The sequence below is a fragment of the Marmota monax genome, unplaced genomic scaffold, assembly GCF_021218885.2.
Source record: "Marmota monax isolate L192 unplaced genomic scaffold, Marmota_monax_Labrador192_F-V1.1 WCK01_AAM20220418_F8-fsc00155, whole genome shotgun sequence".
Lineage (NCBI taxonomy): Eukaryota > Metazoa > Chordata > Mammalia > Rodentia > Sciuridae > Marmota > Marmota monax.
This window is the reverse complement of record NW_026694554.1, coordinates 336,245-357,197: the sequence shown is the minus strand read 5'-3', so window position 1 is coordinate 357,197 and position 20,953 is coordinate 336,245. Positions and strand designations below refer to the sequence as shown.

The window sequence follows — 20,953 nt, the reverse complement described above, 5'->3', positions numbered from 1 at the left end:
TCAGCACCACATAAAAATAAATAAAATAAAGGTATTGTGTCCAACTACAACTAAAAAATAAATATTAAAAAAAAGAAACATAAGGAACATAAAATTCACCTGTAATCATTTGTCTTCTAAAAATTATCTGAGGAAAATATGACATAATATTGTTTGTTCCTTTTGAGTGTCAAATAGATGTGTAATTTATATTTTTCCATACTTAAATTTTAAGTTAAAAAAATGATTCAGAGTGGCCGTTAGAAGAATTAACAGCTAAAAGGAGGAATAAGGGTAAGAAAAAGGATGTTTTCAAGTAGAGGAAACATGAATAAAATATGAGGGTAATGTTAACACTGGAGGTATTATTACTTACCAATGGAAGCAAACTGAGAATCGAGACCCAAAGTTAAAAGCATGAAGAAAAATAATATGGACCAAAATGGACCACCTGGGAGTTGGGCTAGAGCTTCTGGATAGGCAATGAATGCTAGATCAAAACCTAAGAAAAATGTATGGTGTTTTAAATTAGTTGTCAAGAAAATCCACATATTTGGACACTACAAAATTCTCATCTTGATTTGGCAATGCAATCCTTGACATAATTTCTTTACCGACTATCTCACATTCACTTTTTAAAATGTTTAACTTGGTTGTTGTGCAATATTACATTGTGAACATGGGACATGAATTAAGCTAGTGCCTATTTCTCCCATAAGAAATTTAACTATTTTAATGGTTTTGTTCAACTGATTTCCTTTTAAGATTGATGAAGAGTAACAATTGCTGTATTGTAGAAACATAGATTATGTCACCTTATCTCAGCTTAAAATTCTAAAAGAATTACACTATCTAGAAAGATATACGAATGGAACTTGTTTAGTCTTTTTCCAAATGTTTACCCAGAATCATTATGAGCAATGCTGTTTTAATCAGTTTATGGACACCTGCAAAACTGTATGTGAAACTATAGATTGAATCTTGTTTTCTATTTGCTGCTACATTTAAAGATGCTATTCATTTTGTTCCATTTTTATTATGTGATTGTCAGTTTTAACTATTTTAAGTTTCTCTCACTTTCCAAAGGACTGACTTAGAATTTAAAAAATTAGCTTCTAGTCTAGGATCTTTCATGTTCCAAATATTTGACCATCTTCAAGATGTAGATGACATTCCTGTGTATTAATCCCTTATGAGGAGCTAGATACAAGAAGATCTCCAGGGGCTTTCTCTAGTCCTGAAATTTTGTTATCATTTATCAGTATTTCCATCAAATTATACTAACTATAATAAAATTTTAATAAGGTGGTCTTAAAATTATTCTTTCTAAGAATCTCTAGCCAAATAATTGAACATTTTAAAGTTAAGAAGTTCATTAGGCAGATTCCTTTAAAGCTCACACAGCTGTATATTCAGAATAACTGGAATTTCTATATGATATTGATGTGTTTAGAAATTCAGATCTGATGTGTAATTTGCATAGGGGAATTTGAAATATGTTTTCTCTCTCACAATACATGGAACATGCTTACTATAATGCCTGAAACTTGTAATTGTGCAGGAAGTGGTTCATACTAAACAAAATCCAGAAAAGCAATGTGTCTTCTTAAACAATGTTTCTCGTTTACATAAATCATCTAAGAATTATTATATCATTTAAACAAATTGCATTATATGAAATGATAAAGAAAATACAAGATCCTAAATCATTAATATAAATTGCTATCAACCATATTAGACTTTAAGTGAGCTACATTAATCAAATTTTATAACATATAGCATTACATACCTGATTTTACAACTTGAGAGACTTCCTGTCCAGATATATGAGCCATGTGTCCCAATATAGAAAAAATAGCAAATCCAGCAAACACACTAGTGAGGCAATTTGTCAAACAAACTACAATGGCATCAGAAAAGCAGTTGTTATTGAACTTATTGTAAGATGACAGAGCAACTAAGCCACCCCAAGCCACTGAAAGGGAGTAAAATATCTGGGTGGCAGCATCTTTCCAAACCTGCAAGAGAAAATTAAATTTTTTAAACATGTGCTCTTAATTTTTCATTTGTATAAAATATTTCATATATATATATATAAATACATATTATAAAACAATGAAATGAATACCAAGTACCCACTACCCAGCTTAATAAAATGTTATTAGTCTCTTAACGCCTTCTTGTGTCTCTCCCTAACTGTATCCCCCTTCCTGCAGTGCTGACTGGAGTTTATCATTTCCTGTTCTTTGTGTTTAACTTTGCTTGGTTTTAAACTCATAAAAAATCATATTAATGGATGTAAACTTTACAATTTACTCTTTCATTCAGTAATATTAACTTTTTCCAATATCAAGTTGAGGCATATAAAATTTTGAAATTCAATAATGAAAGAATACAGGCAAATTCATGTGGCTCAATTAAATACATGTGGCTTTAATCATTTTTTCACTTCTCTACTGCCCCAGTGTATATATCACAATTTATCCTTTTTTCTGTTGGTGGACATTAGGTTGCTCAATATTTTGTTATTATATAGCTATGAATATTCTTGTACCTGCATCCTTATAATCTAGGTTGGGAAGTATGATGTCAAAAAGTACATGTATTCTTTCTTTTACTAACTCTGAAAATTGCTTTCCAGAATGACTGAATCACTTTTTACTTCTACAGCTCATTTGAGAGTTCACATTCCTCTACATCCTTGCTAGCATTTGGTCAAAATTTTTAATTTGATCCAATCTAGTGGCTGTGAAATAAGAGTTCTGATTATTCTTGTTACATACAAGGGTTAGTGTGGTTTTAAATATTTATTTTCCATATGAATTTTTTTCCTATAAAACTTCTGTTCAGTCTTTCTTTTTTACTTGGGTTATATGCCTTATTTGATTTCTAGGAATTCTTTATGTAATTTGATTCTAATCCTTCGTCTATCATATACATTGAATCTTTCTCTCAACTTGTGGCTTTTTTTCACCTCATTGTGTTTTCTGATGAACCAGAGTCTTTGTTGTTGATTTAACATAGCTGAAGGTATCCATCTTTGCTTGTATGTGTGGGCCATGATGCCTATTATTTAACAAAATACTGCCCAAGGTTATAAAGATACTACTTATATCTCATTCTGAAAGAAAAAGTTTTGCTTATCTATTAAAATTTCAATTCACCCTCATTTTTATTATGCATATTAACACATGGTATTCCTAGTATCCTAAGTGGGATATCAACAGTACAAGTATAATAGATATTATCAATCACATATATTCAATATGAATTGTGTATTGGTGTTATCAATTGGATAATCATTCTTTCCCCATTGATCTGCATTGCCACCGCTACCATATATCAAGTTCCATTTAATTATGAATCTAATTCTGAGATTAATATTCTATTCCAGTGGTCTATGTCAATACCTATGTACCACTCTATTTTAATAAATACAATGTTATAATATTGTTTCACATCCAATAGGACAATTCCTCTTCACTTTTTCTGTGTTGAGAATTTGATTGGAATTCTATCAACACTACATATCAATTACAGTCACATTCTATTGACTCTACATATAGAGTAATAATAAAAACACATTCTTAGCATGGCTAGTACTTGCTGACCCCTCATATTTCATTAATCCTACCCCATTTTCATTCCTCTTTTCACAATTTACCCTTTCTATGTTTTTGTTAAAGGTCATTAATCAATTTTAGAAAATGATTTAGGTTAATCCATTTTAAGATTGAAATGCTTTGATATAGCATTACCCCAAAAGGAAAAAAAAAATAGTTATGCTGATTTCAAATAATAGAGCTGGTATATATTGAGGCAAAAGTGTTTTTTTTTTCATTCTTTAAAAATCAGATTGATCAGTATAACATGGTGACTAAGTGTTCTGTCTCTGGAGTCAGAAAAATGTTTACATCTAATACTTCTCACTCCCTTTGACCTCACTTTATTTAACCTCTTTAAGTATGTTTCTTCATCTGTAAGATAGATTTTAATAATAGTAATAATAATATCATCCAAGTAATGACATGAGAAAGAAATGAGATAATACATGCAAAGCAACTAATAAGATGCTCAATGATAGCTGCTATTGTTATTGTGAGAAATAAAATAAGTTGATGTTCAGTTTCTTATATAGAAGTTAAAAGTAATAATTTTCCCCTTCAATATTATTTCAACAGAAGGAAAGTTATTAGGGAGTAAACATTACTAGGTCTTCAGAATACAGTTTGATGTTCAATTGTAGGAAGTCAGCATGAAGCAAGATGGATGGATAGATATATGATAAGACATAGAAAAATAGCTAGAAGTACATGCATAGATCAAGGTTATTTGACTTACATATAACAAAATCCTGTTAGAAGCAAAATGCCCTTTTATTTATTAGGTTGTTTTCCAACTTAAGAGATAAATAGCATGACTCTGAGCCTCTTTCACTTGATATATTATGTATGCATATGGGAGCTGGAGGTGGCTATAACAGTTCTGGGATATGTAAGAATGCTACTCTATACCATCATGTTTTCTTCGATTACAAACAAATATGGACAGAAATTCCAAACATAGTTATAACCCCCTTATCAATCAATCTCATACACATACACAAGATTATTAGGGATTATGAAATCTTAATTCAATTTGCACTAACTGTGTACACTTGACTCAATTTGAATCTTTCTGGGTCTTAATTTCATCACCATAAAATGAGGGAGTTAGTAAAATATTCTCTGAAGACCCTTCTAATTATTAATTTGTACAGTTATCTATTTTCCTGGAAATTTCAGTAGAGTTCGTATATTCCAAGAAAAGTTTAAAGTATATACTTATTATCTCATGTTTAGAATATGAATTGTGGGGAATAAAAAACATCTAAGAAAAACAATTCTCATTGCAAGCAAACCCAAAAGAAGAGTGGGGTTGTGTTGTATTGGGGAGTAGATGGAGTAGAGGAATAAATTGTATCTTTCACAAGGAGTTTTATGTATAGGTCTGATTTTTTTAATAAAGACATTGAAGCACAGAACAATATAAAATAGTCATGTATGTTTTTCAGGAGAGTTTCAAGGAAGTACAAAGACAAGATGTCTGAAGCTTGTTAAAGCCACTTAAAGAATATCAAAGAAGCTTTTCCACTTTGCTCAAAGTAATGAAGTTTAAGAAAATGGGGGGTCTATTTCTTAGGGAAAATGTTGCAACTATAATATCATAACATCAATAGTTGAAATAATTGGATATTAGTTCTTAGTTATATGAGTTTACCATTTCTAAAATGCATTAACTTGTTTTATCTTGTTTAATAACCTAACAGAGAGAAGGTGATGAATCCCAACTACCGTTTTATTTATTTCTTATTCACCACCGAAAATGGTCTTTGAGTTGGGAAGAGATTAACAAACAAGGTTAAAAAGAGTGAGGTCCAAGATAAATGAAGAAATGCATTAAGATGGCCTGTGGACACATCAGAATACATTAACCTCCAAGACTAAAAATAATAAAATGTCATAGTTCCAACATAATTTAGAGCTATTGTGGTTCATCATTGAGTGAAAATTATTGGGCACAATAAAAGAACCAAAGACCAGAAATTGGCATTTCATATTTCAAAAAGGTAAATGACAGGTTTCAATGACTAAAAGCTAATGACTTGACATTACTTACCAGAAATATCCCACAACAATTAATTAAATATCTGATTCCATTTTAAAAATGGCTGGAAATTAGCATGAGTTCCACAAAGAATACCATAGTAATCTAAAAGTAATATCCATTTTGGTCAGTACTCATGTGGCAGATATTAACATATTGTTTCTTGACTTTAACATAAGATTGTGAATTTTTAGCTGACCAGAAGCTTAATATGTGCCAAGTATGTGATGCAACTACTAAAAGAGTGAAAGCCTTCTTAGGCTGTATCAACTGAATAGATGTATTATTGTCAACATTCTCTGTAGTTAAAATTGTGAAAGATTTTTATGTACCCACGACACACAGCCATTATCTGGAGATAGACTAAGTTTAAAGGGGATTACCCAGTTCATATTCTTGGCACATGTTTACATTTTTGGAATAAATTTTAGTTAGAGAATGCTTAATCCATGTCAAATTAAAACACATTAATCCATATGTTTTAATTTTTAATCCATTAGGCAAAATTTGATCTTGCTTTTGGAATATTAACTTATGAATACAATTAAAAAGAAAAATTAAAAATGCACACTAGACCATTAAACTTTCAACAATGATCTTTAAAGTTACTATGAATTTACCCAATAAATCACATAGTACTAATCATCATTTGCAGGTATTTATGCTTAAAATATTGTTTTTCACATTAATAAACACCAAACCCTGTTGGTCAAGCAAAATCATTTACATGAATAAAACGATTGTTTAAATTCTATTGTTAAAAATTATGTTCTTAAATCCAATAAGATAATTAAGATCATGTTACATAAGTTAATCAGAAACTCTAGTAGACAGAAACTCAAATATATTTAACTAAATATTCTTTTACAAAGCACAATGACACTCATGCAACCAAAGAGTTTTGGTATATGATTTTAAGATTTACCTCCTCAGATAACATTAAATTCAAATTAAGTCTTACCTCTGCTTCACTGAGTTTTGTAAAATTTGATTGTGCTCCAATATAGTATGAAATGCCTTTTGATGCACCCTCTAGAGTTGCACCTCGTATTAACAGAATGAGTAAGACCACATAGGGAAAAAGAGCTGTAAAATATACCACCTACCAAAAAGATAACAAAAGCCAATGTTATTTTTAAAGCACAGTATTTAACTGTATATAGGTAAAATTATTAGATGGATGAGATTAGTAAAATAAAGTACTGGAGATTTTATAAAGTTATTAATAAAGGTACTGATAATACCTGTACCAAAGTTGGCATAATTTCCTATTTCTATTCTCACTTTCAAATCATCATTTCAAAAAAACCCTTTGATGTTGAAGCAGTATTTCCTAGGCTCATGTTGTAAATAAACAGTACATTAGCAGTGATAATTTGTGATCTATTTGGAGTGTTTTCCTAAATATATATTTATAAATGTCTAAGAGGACTGAATGTCTCCTTTCAAGAAAATTATTGAGGTGAGAAGGGAAATGATTTAAAAAATCTACAATAATTAGTACATATTCAGCTCCTAATAAGAAGGAAAATATCTTATAGATATCCAAATCTCTTAAATAATGTATTAAAGTGAACACTGAACACTTGTTACTTAAAGCTACCATTCAGAGTGTTTGATAGCATACAAATATACTGCTTCTGTCCTAAATAACATATGGTTCCAGATGAACAGATTTTGCCTTTAAGGCTGGCTTTTCATTAATGTGGATTATTTCTTTGATCCATAGTTGTCCCATGTTTGATAATATGCCCAAAGAGATTATTTAAATAAGTCATCCAGAGACCAATAAAAATTAATTGCCAGGATGAATGGCCTGTAATGGACTCTTCCAATATTAACATCCAAAAGGAAGCAAGGGCTTAAAAACTGTGCCTTTAGAACATGTCAGAAAGTTTCCACTGTGTTTGTGATGTTCACAGTATTTTTTGTGATGTAACTGCATGTCTCATTATGACTTAACATTAGTTGAATTTGCTGGATAATGTACTAGGAATACAAAGATAGTGTCCACAGTTATCTTGTCCTCTACCTTTAAGAAAATTTCAATCTAATAATTAAAGAACATTCCCTTTTCTGGGTACCATGTAACTGTTCACAGAGAAAATTTCAGTGTTCTTTTAAATTGCCATTGTGCTCTCAGAAAGTCTTTTAAAAAATAAAACAATGAAGAGGGAAAATGTAACAATGTTTTTCAGAAGAGGCCTTTCACTGAGAGAGAAGATTCTGAGTCAATATTGGAAAACTTTCATTTAGAAAAATAATTTCATGGTATTTTTTCTATTTCTTTCCAACAAGGAAGTCTTAGTACTATTTACTCCACATGGATCTAGACTTGTCAAACCAAAAATTAGGACACTATATAATTCCACTCAAGATGCTTATTTATATGGTAGGTCAGAAAACAGAAAAAAAATACTCTCAAGCTTCACAATTCTGTAGCAGCACAATTTTAGTATTAGTTTTTGTTCATTTTAACAATAGCAATGATCCTATGTATTTACTTAAAACTAAAATCCCTATTTAGAAAACTTTCGCATGCTCATATGTCTCCATTGTAGAAAATATGCATCTGATAATTGCTTGAGTTTGAACTTCAATGAAATTGGAAAGCAGCTACCATCACTAATTAATGTATTTTCCAAATTACCTTGCCAGAAGACTTGATTCCTTTAAATAATGCTGCTCCAACTATGATCCAAGCCAGAAGAAGGCAAAGTGCTAAATACCACACAATTTCTCCAGTTTCATCCATTCCATTGGACCGTTGAAGTGCCACTTTACTGAAACACATAAGCCCTTTTATGAACACAGAATCATTTGTCTTTAAAAATATTGAATTTTTTGAAATAGTTTATCTAAAGGAAGCTTCATGTGTATTGTAGATTATTAATACATCCATGTCCTGTGAGCCTTTTGTTGACAGATTCTATTGTATAATTATTCATTAAAATGCCAGGATCTGAACTTCAGGGTTAACTACACCCAATTTAAATTTCCAAAACCTAGAATAAGAAAGCTACTGATTCCTTTCCCCCAATGATTCCCCCTACTAATTCAAATTTCTTTATGTAAAGAAATTAACCTTATATGCCTTCATTTGACTCAATACAATATTTTTTCAAATTAAAATGATGAAGAAAATAGCTAAAATTGTATCAAATATTTCCTTATTCCATACTTGTAGATATTATTGAACTCAAATGGCTGCTTTATTCATGTTTTTCAAAAACATTTGGCAAAATTCTATGATTTTCCACAGCAACATGTATGGATCTAGAATTTTAATTCTTAGCTGGATGATTGAGAGCATTCAACATCAAAATTTTAAAAATTCATATTTTATAAAACAGTCTATAGGTTCCTCAAAAAATAAAATAAACAATAAAAATATCATCTAGTTCAGAAATCCTGCGTGTGTGTGTGTGTGTGTGTGTGTGTGTGTATATATATATATATATATATATATATATATACACACACACACACATGCAAAGGACATGGAATCAGTATAAACCTGCACTATTATATTTATTAAAGTATTATTCATAATAGCCAAGAAATGGAAATAACCTAAGTGTTCATGAACTGATGAATAGGTAAAGAAAATGTGGCATATATACATAATGGAATAGTATTACACCATTAAAAAGAATGAAATTCTGTCATAACAATATGGACAGAACTGGAGGTCATTATGTTAAGTGAAATGAATCAGGCACAGAAAGACAGGTATTGCATGATTTTGCTCATATATGGTATCTAAAAAGTTGATCTCATAGAGCTACCAGAGACCGAGGGGAGTAGGGTAGGAAAAGATGAACACTGGTTACTAAGTTATAGTTAGGAGATGATCAATGGTAACTAAAATGATCAATGGTTACTAAGTTATAGTTAGGAGAAAGAAGTTCTGGTGTGTTATTGCAGAGTAAAATAACTATAGCTAACAATAATGAATTATATATCAAAAAGCTAGAAGGAAAGACTTTGAATGTTTCTATCATAAAGAAATGAAAACTGATAAAACACTTGGGAGTTCATCTAACCAAGGAGGTAAAAGTGTATGATGAAAATTATGGAATTCTGAAGGAAGAAACTGAAGAAGACATTAGAAGATGGGAAGATCTCCCATGTTCTTGAATTGGCAGAATTAATATTGTCAAAATGGCCATACTACCAAAAGTGCTATATAAATTTAATGCAATTCCTATTAAAGTCCCAATGACAATCTTCACAAACTAGAAAAGAGAAGTTCTAAAATTCATTTGGAAGAATAGGAAACCCAGAACAGCCAAAGCAATAGTGAACAAGAAAAGTGATGCTGTAGGCATCATAATACCTGATCTCAAATTATACAATAGAGCTATAGTAATTAAAAAACCAACATGGTATTGGCATCAAAATAGATGTAAAGACCAATGGAACAGAATAGAAGGTACATAGACAAACCCACATACTTAACAGTCATCTGATACTTCACAAAGGTGCCATAAATAAATTTTGGAGAAAGGACAAACTGGATAGCTATAGGAAGAAAAATGAAACTAAACTTCTCTCATCCTGCTCAAAAGTCAAATCAAAATAGATTGAGTACTTTGGAATTAGACCAGAAACATTGCAACTTCTAGAAGAAAACATAGGGCCAACACTACAACCCAAGAAATAAAATCAAGAATCAGTAAGTGGCATGCCATCAAATTAAAAGCTTTGCACAGCAAAGGAAACAAGAATGTGAATAGAGAGACTACAGAATGGGATAAAATCTTTGCCAGCTGCTTCTCTGAGGATTAATATTGAGAATATATAAAGAACTCAACAATTTTAACACTGAAAAAAATAAAAAAATTGGCAAATGAACTAAAACAATTCTCAAAAGAAGAAACACAAATGACCAACAAATAAATGAAATAATGTTCAACATCTCTAGCAATCAGGGAAATGCAAATCAAAACAACACTAAGACTTCACCACATTCTCCTCAGAATGGCAATTAAGAACACAAATAACAGCACAATTCACAGTAGCTAAACTGTAGAACCAGTCTAGATGCCCTTCAGTAGATGAATGGATAAAAAATATTACTCAACATTAAAAGATAATAAAATCATGGTATTTCCAAGTAAATGGAGGGAGCTGGAGAATATAATGCTAAGTGAAATTAGCCAATTCCCAAAAACAAATTCTGAATGATTTCTCTGATTTAAGGGTGCTGATTCATAATATGCTGCAGGGGGCGGGGGAGGAGGAGGGGAGGATTAAATGAACACCAAATAGGGCAAAGGGGAAAAGGGAAGGGAAGGGGCATAGGAGTAGGAAAGACAGGTGGAATGCGATGGTCATCAATACCCTAAGTACATGTATGAAGACATGAAGGATGTGACTCTACTTTGTGTACAACCAAAGATATGAAAAATTGTGCTCTATATATGTAATATGAATTATAATGCATTCTGTTGTCATAATTAACAAATTAAAATTTAAAATTTTAAAAAATAATAAAAAGTACACAAATAATAATAAATGCTTATGAGGATAGGGGGAAGGTATACTGATACATTGTTGGTGGGACTGCAAACTAGTATAACCACTCAAGAAAGCAGTATGGAGATTTTTCAAAACACTAAGAATGCAATTACCATGTGACCCAGGTGTAGTACTCTTTGGTATTTTCCCAAAAGAACTAAAATCAGTATATTGTCTCAATACAGCCATATCAGTGTTTATAACAACATTTCTCACAATAGCTAAATTATAGAAACAACTCAGGTACCCATCAATAGATGAATGGATTAAGAAATTTTGGTGTATATATACACAATGGAGTTTTACTCAGCCATAAAGAAGAATGAAATTAAGGCATTTGCTTATAAATGGATGGAAATGGAGAACATCATGCTAAATAAAATAAGCCAACATAGAAAATCAAAAGTCAAATGTTTTCTCACATGTGCAAGCCAGAGTAAAATAAAGGAGAGAAGACTGGATATTACAAAGATATAAGGAAGGTCAGTAATATACAAGAAGGAGATGGAGAGGGAGAGAGGAGGGATGGGAAAGGGGAAGAAATGTGTAATGAATTCTTAAAATATCATGTCATGTGCATATATAAATATACCACAGGGAATTTCTCTTTATGTGTAAGTAGAAACAAGCAATCAAAAATTTAAAAAAAAGTTGAGTGAAAGGAAGACCAGTAGAGGAAGGAGAATGGAGTGGGATGGGGGGGAGGGTTGGAAGAGAAAAGGGGAGGATCCTGACCTGAAATAGAATTCAGTGCATATATATTTTTTCAGGATAAACCCAACTACTATGTATAACTATAATGCTCTAATAAAAAAATGCTAACTGAAGAGTTAGTTGTGTTTAACTTGATTTAAACATTATACAATGTATAAATGTATTGAAATATCACATGGTAGCTCATTAACAGGCACAATTTATGTTTTTTCTGAATCAGTTTAAAAAATTAAAATACAAAAAATCATATAGGGCATTTACATGTGGATGAGGAAGAACTCATTCAACAGTAGTCAAGGGTGTAAGGTAAGGTTAATGGATCAGTATAAGGAGAACTGATTTAAAGTTAATAAATTAAATATAACCCCAAATATCTAATCTTACAATACAGTTGCAACTGTAAAAGCCAAATAATTAGGAATTGCAGCTTTAAAAAAGCAATTTTGCTCCCAATATTACCTATCATTCAAATGTGCATTATTAAAACTTGCAAACTTATAATTTAAAAATTGACTATTTTTTTCTTGTAAATAAAAAATAGACCATTAGTGTCGTGCCCACTGAATAACTCATTTACATGAGAAACATGGTTAACTCTGAGCTAATTTTGCAAATAACTACTATTCACCTAGGATAGGTAAACATGTAAACATTTGAATCAAATGAAATATGCTCGTTCCCCTTTTGTATATTTATATGAGTTAAAGAAGGGACTGATCAACATTCCATTTTTGTTTATAAACATTTTTAATAACATGTTTAAGAAGTAAATCCTCTAATATACTTACTTCCAGTATTGTTCACTGGGAAGCTGCCCTGGCTGATAAACTTCACTGCCATTGATGCAGGTAAAATTGTTGGCGTGTACCCAGCTCATATTCACTTGCATCTCTGTACCATGTATACTCACATTACAGTGAGTTACTAAAAATTATAAAAAAAGAAATACAGACACAGATGTGAATTGAGCTTTTGAAGAGTACTTTCCTGGAAAAAAAAAGTTACTGATAAATATTTAAGTTACTGACTAAATTGTTAACTTGGTGAAGGTAGAATAAAACATTCTACAAGTAGAAGGAATCATGTACATGCAGCGTCTTAAATCTTCTCTACTCCTAAGCTTAGAGTGAATATAGTACTATTTGCCTCTTTAAACTGTGATAGTATTTATACTATTAACAGTTATAGAATAACTATAATTGTTTTCATTGAGATTTAGTGCTCTAAAAACTTTTAACAGGTGGACTTATCTATCTAAACTATGTAGATAAATTGATGCATTCAAATTTCTCAAAAGCAACAAATCTTTATAACTTTAAGCTCTGGTGTATATAGGTAATCACAATGGTAATAGCCCACAACATTGATGCTACTTATCCCAAAGATTACCATCATATTGACATGGACAAAACCCACTGTTTCCTGAAACACACATTATGGATAGCACTTTTCTCTATCAGTTTCCCATTTCCTTGCTTCTCTTCTGCCCAGGACTTAAGCCTGTAAGAAGTACTCAGAGGCCTGGTTTAGCCTTCCTTCCTGCCCTCAAATATTAACATGTTAACTAGTTTTCAGATCATACATGCTATATTCTGTTTTAACCAATGACTTATAGCCTACTTAAAATTGGACCTAAATTGATGCTACTTATCCCAACAATTAATAACACCTATTGTTCCCTGAAAAACATACTCCTACTACTATGGATAGCATTTTTTTTCTCTTTATTACTTTCTAGTTTTCTTACTTCTCTCCTACCCAGGAGGATTTAATCCTTCAAGCTTATTTAGAAGATATAAAAGAATGATGTGGAGATGATAATATTTTTAAAAATTAAATCAGTGAAATTTACCTATAGGTGTCCTGCTACAGTTACTGTCTGACCAAGAAGAACAATTTTTCCATGGTAGTTCACTTTGAAAAGAAGCAAACATGTAGTAAAGACTATAACCAATTATGACATTGTAATAGATTGTCACAAAAATAGATATCAGGACCATTGTAATTCCCACACCTGGAAAAGATAAAAATTAAACAAACTTAAGTGAAATTTATTGTACTAACTCATAAAAAGAAGCTGCATCTTAATTTCCACAAAATCTATTTTAAATTTAAAAAACTGTTTCAAATAACTCTTTTTCTACTTTTGCAGGGGGTGGGTTAGAAGAGGTCAGGGATGGAGAATGTAATACTGAGTAGTTTTATTCCAAAATTTAAAGCTATTTCGATGATTGGTTTTATGAGACAGTTTTTCAGTTGATTAGAAAAGGCATTAAGGTCAAGGGAAGAAGACCTGTATTAAGCCATCAAATTTACATAAAGCCTATGTCTATTACTCTTCCTCACTAAGTCTATGAATTCTTATCAGAGTGGACAGTGTGGCATTAAAAACATTCAAAGTCCATGAGCTGGGGCTGGGGCTTAGCGGTAACACATTTGCCTGGCATGTGTGAGGCACTGGGTTCGATTCTCAGTAGCACATATAAATAAATAAAATAAAGTTCTATCAACAACCAAAAAAAATATTTTTTAAAAAAATCCTGGATTAAAACCTTAAAAAAAACATTCAAAGCCCATATTCTATTGACGCATTGACCAATATTTACATCTTCATCTATAAACCAACATTTTGACAGGCAGAAAATGAAGCCTTTGAATTAATGTTCTGAAGGGACATAGTACAGTATTTCTACAAGTACACGTAAAATAAATTGTATAATTCAGTGAAATTTGAACTTAAACCTGCAAAATTTCTTTAACTCAGTAGTTTCTAAATGCAGTTTAGCATACTGAATATAACTCCAATGCTTAAGACTAGCTTTTGAAGTAGCTTTTCTAGTCTTCCAGCACAATATTCTATTCACCTCACCATAAATTTCTTTTTGATGTCCCCTTGAGCTTTTTGCAAATATTTTTCAGCAGCTAGCAAATACTAACATGATATTTAATCTTCAGAGAGAAAGGCAGTTTGATATTTAATAACAATAAAGGCATTTTCAGCTTTACTAGCATCCTATTCTATTAGGAGCATCCAGGAAAAAAATAGTGACCTGCCCTTCAAGTTTTCTGAAAGAGGCTTTGTAAAAGATGTGCAAAGACAGTGAGACAAAGACTGCATATGAAGTATTTTAAAAGCCAGAGCTGTTAAGTAAGTGTACAACAAGATGTGCCAAAAGAATTTAAAAGGTGAAAATAGAAAATAGTGGCATCTTTACAACCATCTCTACTCTCCCTTATAACCCTTCCCATATCTGCAGCCACACTAAACACAAACAAAAATCATTTCATTCATTTTATTCTTAAATTCCACTGTTGCACACTATACAGAAAAATAGCAATGTGTGCTTCTTGAGCGCCTTTGGCCGGATTTTATTTTTTGTACTTTTTATTTTTTCAATTGCCAGATAAAATTGTATGTACTTTTCATGATGTTTGAAGTACATGTACAATGTGGAATGGTCAAATCTAGCTAATTAACAAATACATTACATACATAGTTGCCATTTAATTGGTGAGAACACTTAATTTCTAGTCTATCTTTGAGAGTATACTATTGGCATCAATTATAGTCACCATGCTATGACTTCTAAAATTACAGAGTTGTAGATTATAGATGTCTTGAACTTATTTCTCCTAACTCTACCCATACATCTTTTCATCTATTTCCCAACCTCTAGTAACCACCATTCTGTTCTCACATTCTATGAGATCAAACATGTCCAAATTTTAACACTTTTTCTCCCACATAGTGAATGCAGCTATAAGCATGATGCTGAAAATGTTTTCAAACCTACCTTGAAACAATGGCAAAATCCTCCAAACTGAAACTGGACCTAAACTAGCAAATTGTCCCAATGAACACTCTAGGAAGAACAAAGGTAAACCAGCCAATGCCAGCATAATTGCATAAGGTATCAAGAAGGCACCTAGAAAAGGCAAAAAAGAACAAGAACAAAAATGCTATTACATTTCAAAATCTTCATGGCACTTTGACAACCAGCATAACATTTTAAGTGATACAGTAGAAACAATGTGTTCCAGGTTTGGGTCTCAAATTTACTACTTTCTATGATTCTCTAAACCTTGGATTTCTCATCTATGAAATGGTCATGCTAGTATTACCTAATGAAGTGGTTACAATTATTAAAAATAATAGTCTATAAATGTAAACTAGAGGAGTTGAATGATCACAGGTATGGAACCAGAGGGACTTAGGTTAAAATGCTGGCTCTATCACTTCTTAGTTATGTGACCTGGGGCAGTTTATCTAACCCATGAGCCTTGTGCACCTCATAAAAGTGGAGAGCAATACCAACTCAACAGTTTTGGGTAAGGGTTCAAATACTGGGCCTATATAAAAACAGTTGACAATATGTCAGGCATATAAATCGCCAATTTTTAATACAAGGTACAAATGCTAAATGTGGTTCAGAGTGGAAGTTATTATGATTAAGTTAATTATTCTCCAAATAGTCATGAGGCTCTTTACTCAATAAGAAATTTGTTGGTTTCGAGAGAATAATCTAAACTGAATAGTTAACTTTCACTTTCAGAGAAATTAATTCTTCCATATTAAATTATCCAGCCCTTCTCCCCCACCCCAACCCCTTTTAAAACTTTTTAATAGTTTGTTTTCTTTCTTCCTGCTTCTGGGCATAATATTGTTCATTAAAACCTTTACCAGATTTTAAATTGAAGCAGAGACAGAATATTAAACTTATTAGTCAAATATTCTGGATGTCTTAGAAGTTTAATAAAAGCAATGTGAATAAAAATAGGATTAGATACATTTCATTTACTCATGTCTATAGTTTTTCCTCAAGTATTTTTCATATTATGATACTGTAACATCATAACTATGAATTATATGTTTTCCAGCCCTTAAAATAGATTCTATGTAAAATGATACAATCAAGTACAGACTCATATTTAAGTGACTTTACTTTAATGCTAACCCTGGAAGACATAAGGAAGAATGTTTGAATAGATGCTGCAATGGGTATACCATCACTAATATGACTAACAGAAATTTAAGTCCTACCAAAGATAAATATGAAGAAAAAAATAATACTAATATCTCTGATTATCTATAAAGTTTTACTAGCCTTGTGTGGACAGATTTTTTTTAAGTGATTATTTTTCTTAGTTTTATATACGACTTTTCACCCATTATTGTATTTCATGACCAATGAAGACTATGATTGATAAGTTGTTAACATAGTGGCCACATACTATTAATACTACTGGTCTAGATCTTAAGACAACATGACACTTTCTCTTTCATAAACTGTTAAAAAGAATCTGCAGATTAAAACGTTCCAGATTTACAATAGTTTTCCAAACCTGACCATATTTCTTAAACCTGATCAATTAACATTTAACAAATTCAAATTTCGTGTTACTTTTCTACCCTTGAGTGAAAAAAAGAAGGAATTGAGAGAGCTTAGATCATCTATGACCCAAATGATATCTTAAAAACTGAGAGTCAATAGGGCATATCAACTTTTAAAGGAAATGGCAAAAAAAGATAAATGCATATGCTAAATAATACTATTCTGTTTTGGCAATATTTTAAAATTCTCAATTACAACTAGTTGTATGCAATTCCTAGAAATTAATGGCAATTGTTCAGTGTATGTGTGCTGTCAAATCAAAGGGAATTTCTTATTCAAATCAGTGAGGTCAAGAAGCTCAAAAGGAACCTAATGCTTCTCTTCACCACACTGGACGTTAGGACATAAGACACCAAAAGGACTGGGATTTCTGACTCATTTGCCAACTCTTACATCAAACCCACTACTGAATGACCTAAGTCCTACATAGAGGATTTTATGCTACCCACACTTAAAGTGTTTAGTAAAGATCTTCTTTCTTAAGTATCTGAAGGAGAGTGTGAACATTTTAATTCATCAAATTAGCAAGAAACGGAACATTGAAATATCACAAAAAAATCCTATTGTACCAAGGAAAAATAATTACAGTGGCACACATTCACTGGTACCCAGTTATGAAATATGATGGCATGTCACCTCTACACTTCTAATAGAACCTGCAATTATAAGTAAATAAATATGGTGTAAGTGAAAAGATATTTCAACATTACTAAAGAATTGTGCAATTCATTTTATTTCCCTTTGCATGTCACCTCAGTTATTTTTTCTTCTAATTGATCCTACTTTAATGATGTTGCAAGAATAAAACATATAGCCTTGAACTAAACTCTGTTGCATCTTAGAAGGATCTCCTACATAGTCAATCCAATTTGGAATATGTATAACCAAAGATTGCAATTTAAAAATACTAAACCTTTAATTACATTTTATCATCTCTTTCCACAGTTAAAATAACAAAATGTAATGCCTTGTTTTAGTTAAGCAAACAATTCATTTGAGTCTCATAATAGAACTATATGTCCCTTTTTTTCTTTGATTTAGCTATAAATAAATTAACAACTTGAATTTGAACAGATTTTTCACAGGAAGATGTACACATTTTTTAAAGTCCTAGTTGAAGATTATATGGGATCTTAAATCAGAAGCTCAGAAATGAGAGAAAACTTATCAAGTTTATATTTGAGAATATTTTGAAACAAGATTCCTAATTTGATCCAGTAAACTCACAGTCTAATAATACAGGTAGCATGTTTGCTTTTCATCCTTCTACTAACTGAAACTATTGTATACCTTTATTAGCTCTTAAAGTTTCCTCAGAGGCACCCCAATTATAACTGGAGGAAAAAGAGGAAGAAAGAATACCTCCACCATTGTTGTAGGTTAGGTATGGGAATCTCCACACATTTCCCAATCCCACTGCATATCCAACCATAGATAGAAGATAATCCGATTTTTTGGACCAGTTCCCACGGTCCTGATTCTCATCATTTTCACCAACATGGAAATTCTCAGATGAAGCCGTCACCTTCTGAGGAAGGAAAAAAAATATCTTTCTACCATTACAAATTCCACAGAAGCATAATTTCAAAAATCCATAGAGTTACAGAAATGGAAGAAAAGAAAGAACAAACCCTGTGTACATCCTATCCAAGGGAAATTCTTTCCAAAATCGGGGAGATTTCTGCTGGTAGCTGCATTTACTCAACGTTTTCTCCCTCGAGAAAAAAGTCTGTAGGTAGATATTTCTACTACTCCTTCAGCTTAAATCATCCAAAGTTTAGTGAAAAGGTTAAATGTCATGCCAGCATGAAAGGCAAACAGAAGAGGACAAAACAGGTTTCAAGTACAAAAGTCTTAAGAATGAATTAGGAAAAGTTAATGTTCTTGAGATTGTAGCAGATCTTTGAGAAGGAGGATCAAATGTAGCTTCTGCTGGAAAAAAAAAAAAAAAACAATTCACATACTCCCTTTCTTATGTGCTGACCATTTTGGAAGTTTGGAGTTGAAGGAAGTTTAACCTCTCTCCCCTGTCTTGGAGCATAAAATCAAAAAGCCACAGAATAATATGCAGAGACAATTTTCCTGTCCCACCAGGTGGAGCAACTCTCTCTGCACTTGTAAGTGGGAGGAGAGGGGTTCTCTCTCAACCTGTTAAGTGCTCTGGGGTATCAAGGTTTCTTAGGTCAGATAAGGACAGTGCACTTTCACATTACCCTCCAGCATATGGCCACAGTTTAGAGAAGGACAGAGAACAGGATTTTGTAGACACTTCCCAGGCTGAGGTAGTTCTAAGTCTCCTAGCTGCCTAAATAAGAACTGTTCTCTTGTTCCTCTACTCTATGGGGCTATCTGAGCACACCTGAAAATAATTGAACAGAAATGAAGAGAACAAGGAGCAGCCACAGAAGGCAAAACCTGAGACTAACTAACCCTCCCTCTTAAGTTTTTCCTTCCCAGGCCCTCCACACCTCCAGCAGCTCCCAGACCCCTACCTCCTTCCCCCTGCACTTGAAGAAGCTGGGGCACTTCAATTTGTCCATGGTTCATTCAGTCCCTCGGCTTGCTCCGCCTTGCCTCTTCTCACAGTCGGGCTGAGCTTGACTGGTAGCAGGTGCACACTCCCCGGTTCCTACCTGCCAGAGTGAGCCACCTTGCCCAGGGGTGGGACCATTTATGGAGGGAAGCTCTCCCTTCCCCCTCCCAGGCTTCCAGTCGTGTCAATTACCGGAAGGGACCTAAGTGAGGCTCAGGTTTTTCCCCAGGTAATCCTGCATGTAGCAATTCCCTGCCCCGGCCCCAGGAAAGGGCTGGGCTGTGAGCGAGCAAGCAGAGCTGCCTGAGCCAGGATGACTGACAGCCTTTGACTCAGAGCTGTGCAGGTGCCTTAGCAATCTTGCCTCCTTTCCTGGATTCCTTGCTTCCTCCTAACCTGGCCTCTCAGTCTGGTCTCTGTCCTGGGGCCAAGTGCTGATCTACCCTGATTCTGGAAGGTGGGAGAGACACAGTCTGTGGGGCCCATTCTGTTCCTCAAGATTCCCCTAAACAGACCATACCGCCCTGGGCCCTCAGATTACCCAAATTTTTGCCCCTCGTTAGAAAGCTTTTCATCCCCTGGGGCAGACACTGCTCCCAGAGGGAAAGCCCCTGAATTGGGCACCTTGAATCACAGCCAGCTAAGATAAGATTACCCAGCTGGCTCTGCCTGAAAAGAGTGACTTTGAGTCTGTCTCAAGCTTCTTTCTCCCCCTTCAGGACAGTTTTGCCTTTTACAAGGATTGCTTTGTGTAGTATTTCAATGAAGCCAAACACAAACAAATTATTGAGCAGGTTTATGGGAAATTCTAACCTAACAAAGAACTAGACTCTGCAAGAAGGGTGAGGCCTAGAAAGTAAACTGTAAGGAAACATCCCAGTTTGAGTGGGGAGGAAATAATTATTATTAAAATGCTGTTTTCATCAAAAACTCAAATAATTTAAACATCATTCATCCAGTAAGAGATGGTAGTAGTTCTGTGAAACGTAGCACAAACTCCTGCACACAAAGGAACCAGCAAACAGCCAGATTCTATATCCTATATTAAGGTCCTTTGTTCCTACTGGCTGACAAGAAATTTCCATTTGCAATAGAAATATGCCTTCAGGAGTCCAGTGAAGTAAAGGAAAGTCCATGAGGGAGGTTTGAAGGAAAATACGTTTCA

The 20,953-nt window shown here is 32.8% G+C and overlaps 1 protein-coding gene across 2 annotated transcripts in view; it reads right to left on the bottom strand.

Annotated features, from left to right (window-relative positions):
• The window catches only part of Slc6a14 (solute carrier family 6 member 14), a 29,526-nt gene extending 9,538 nt beyond the window's left edge, over nt 1-19,988 (bottom strand). Inside the window, exons 1-9 of one of the 2 annotated variants that reach the window (XM_046420932.2) lie at nt 19,748-19,988; nt 18,618-18,783; nt 15,657-15,788; nt 13,715-13,876; nt 12,651-12,786; nt 8,276-8,408; nt 6,587-6,727; nt 1,769-1,997; nt 356-481 (exon numbers count right to left, since the gene is read on the bottom strand). In XM_046420932.2, the coding sequence (XP_046276888.1) occupies nt 356-481; nt 1,769-1,997; nt 6,587-6,727; nt 8,276-8,408; nt 12,651-12,786; nt 13,715-13,876; nt 15,657-15,788; nt 18,618-18,783; nt 19,748-19,795 (1,273 nt within the window). In that variant the 5' untranslated portion in view covers nt 19,796-19,988. Of the gene's footprint in view, nt 1-355; nt 482-1,768; nt 1,998-6,586; nt 6,728-8,275; nt 8,409-12,650; nt 12,787-13,714; nt 13,877-15,656; nt 15,789-18,617; nt 18,784-18,886; nt 19,078-19,747 lie in introns of those variants that run through there. The other variant, XM_058571666.1, reaches the window with a different exon arrangement.
• Nucleotides 19,989-20,953: the final 965 nt, after the last annotated feature.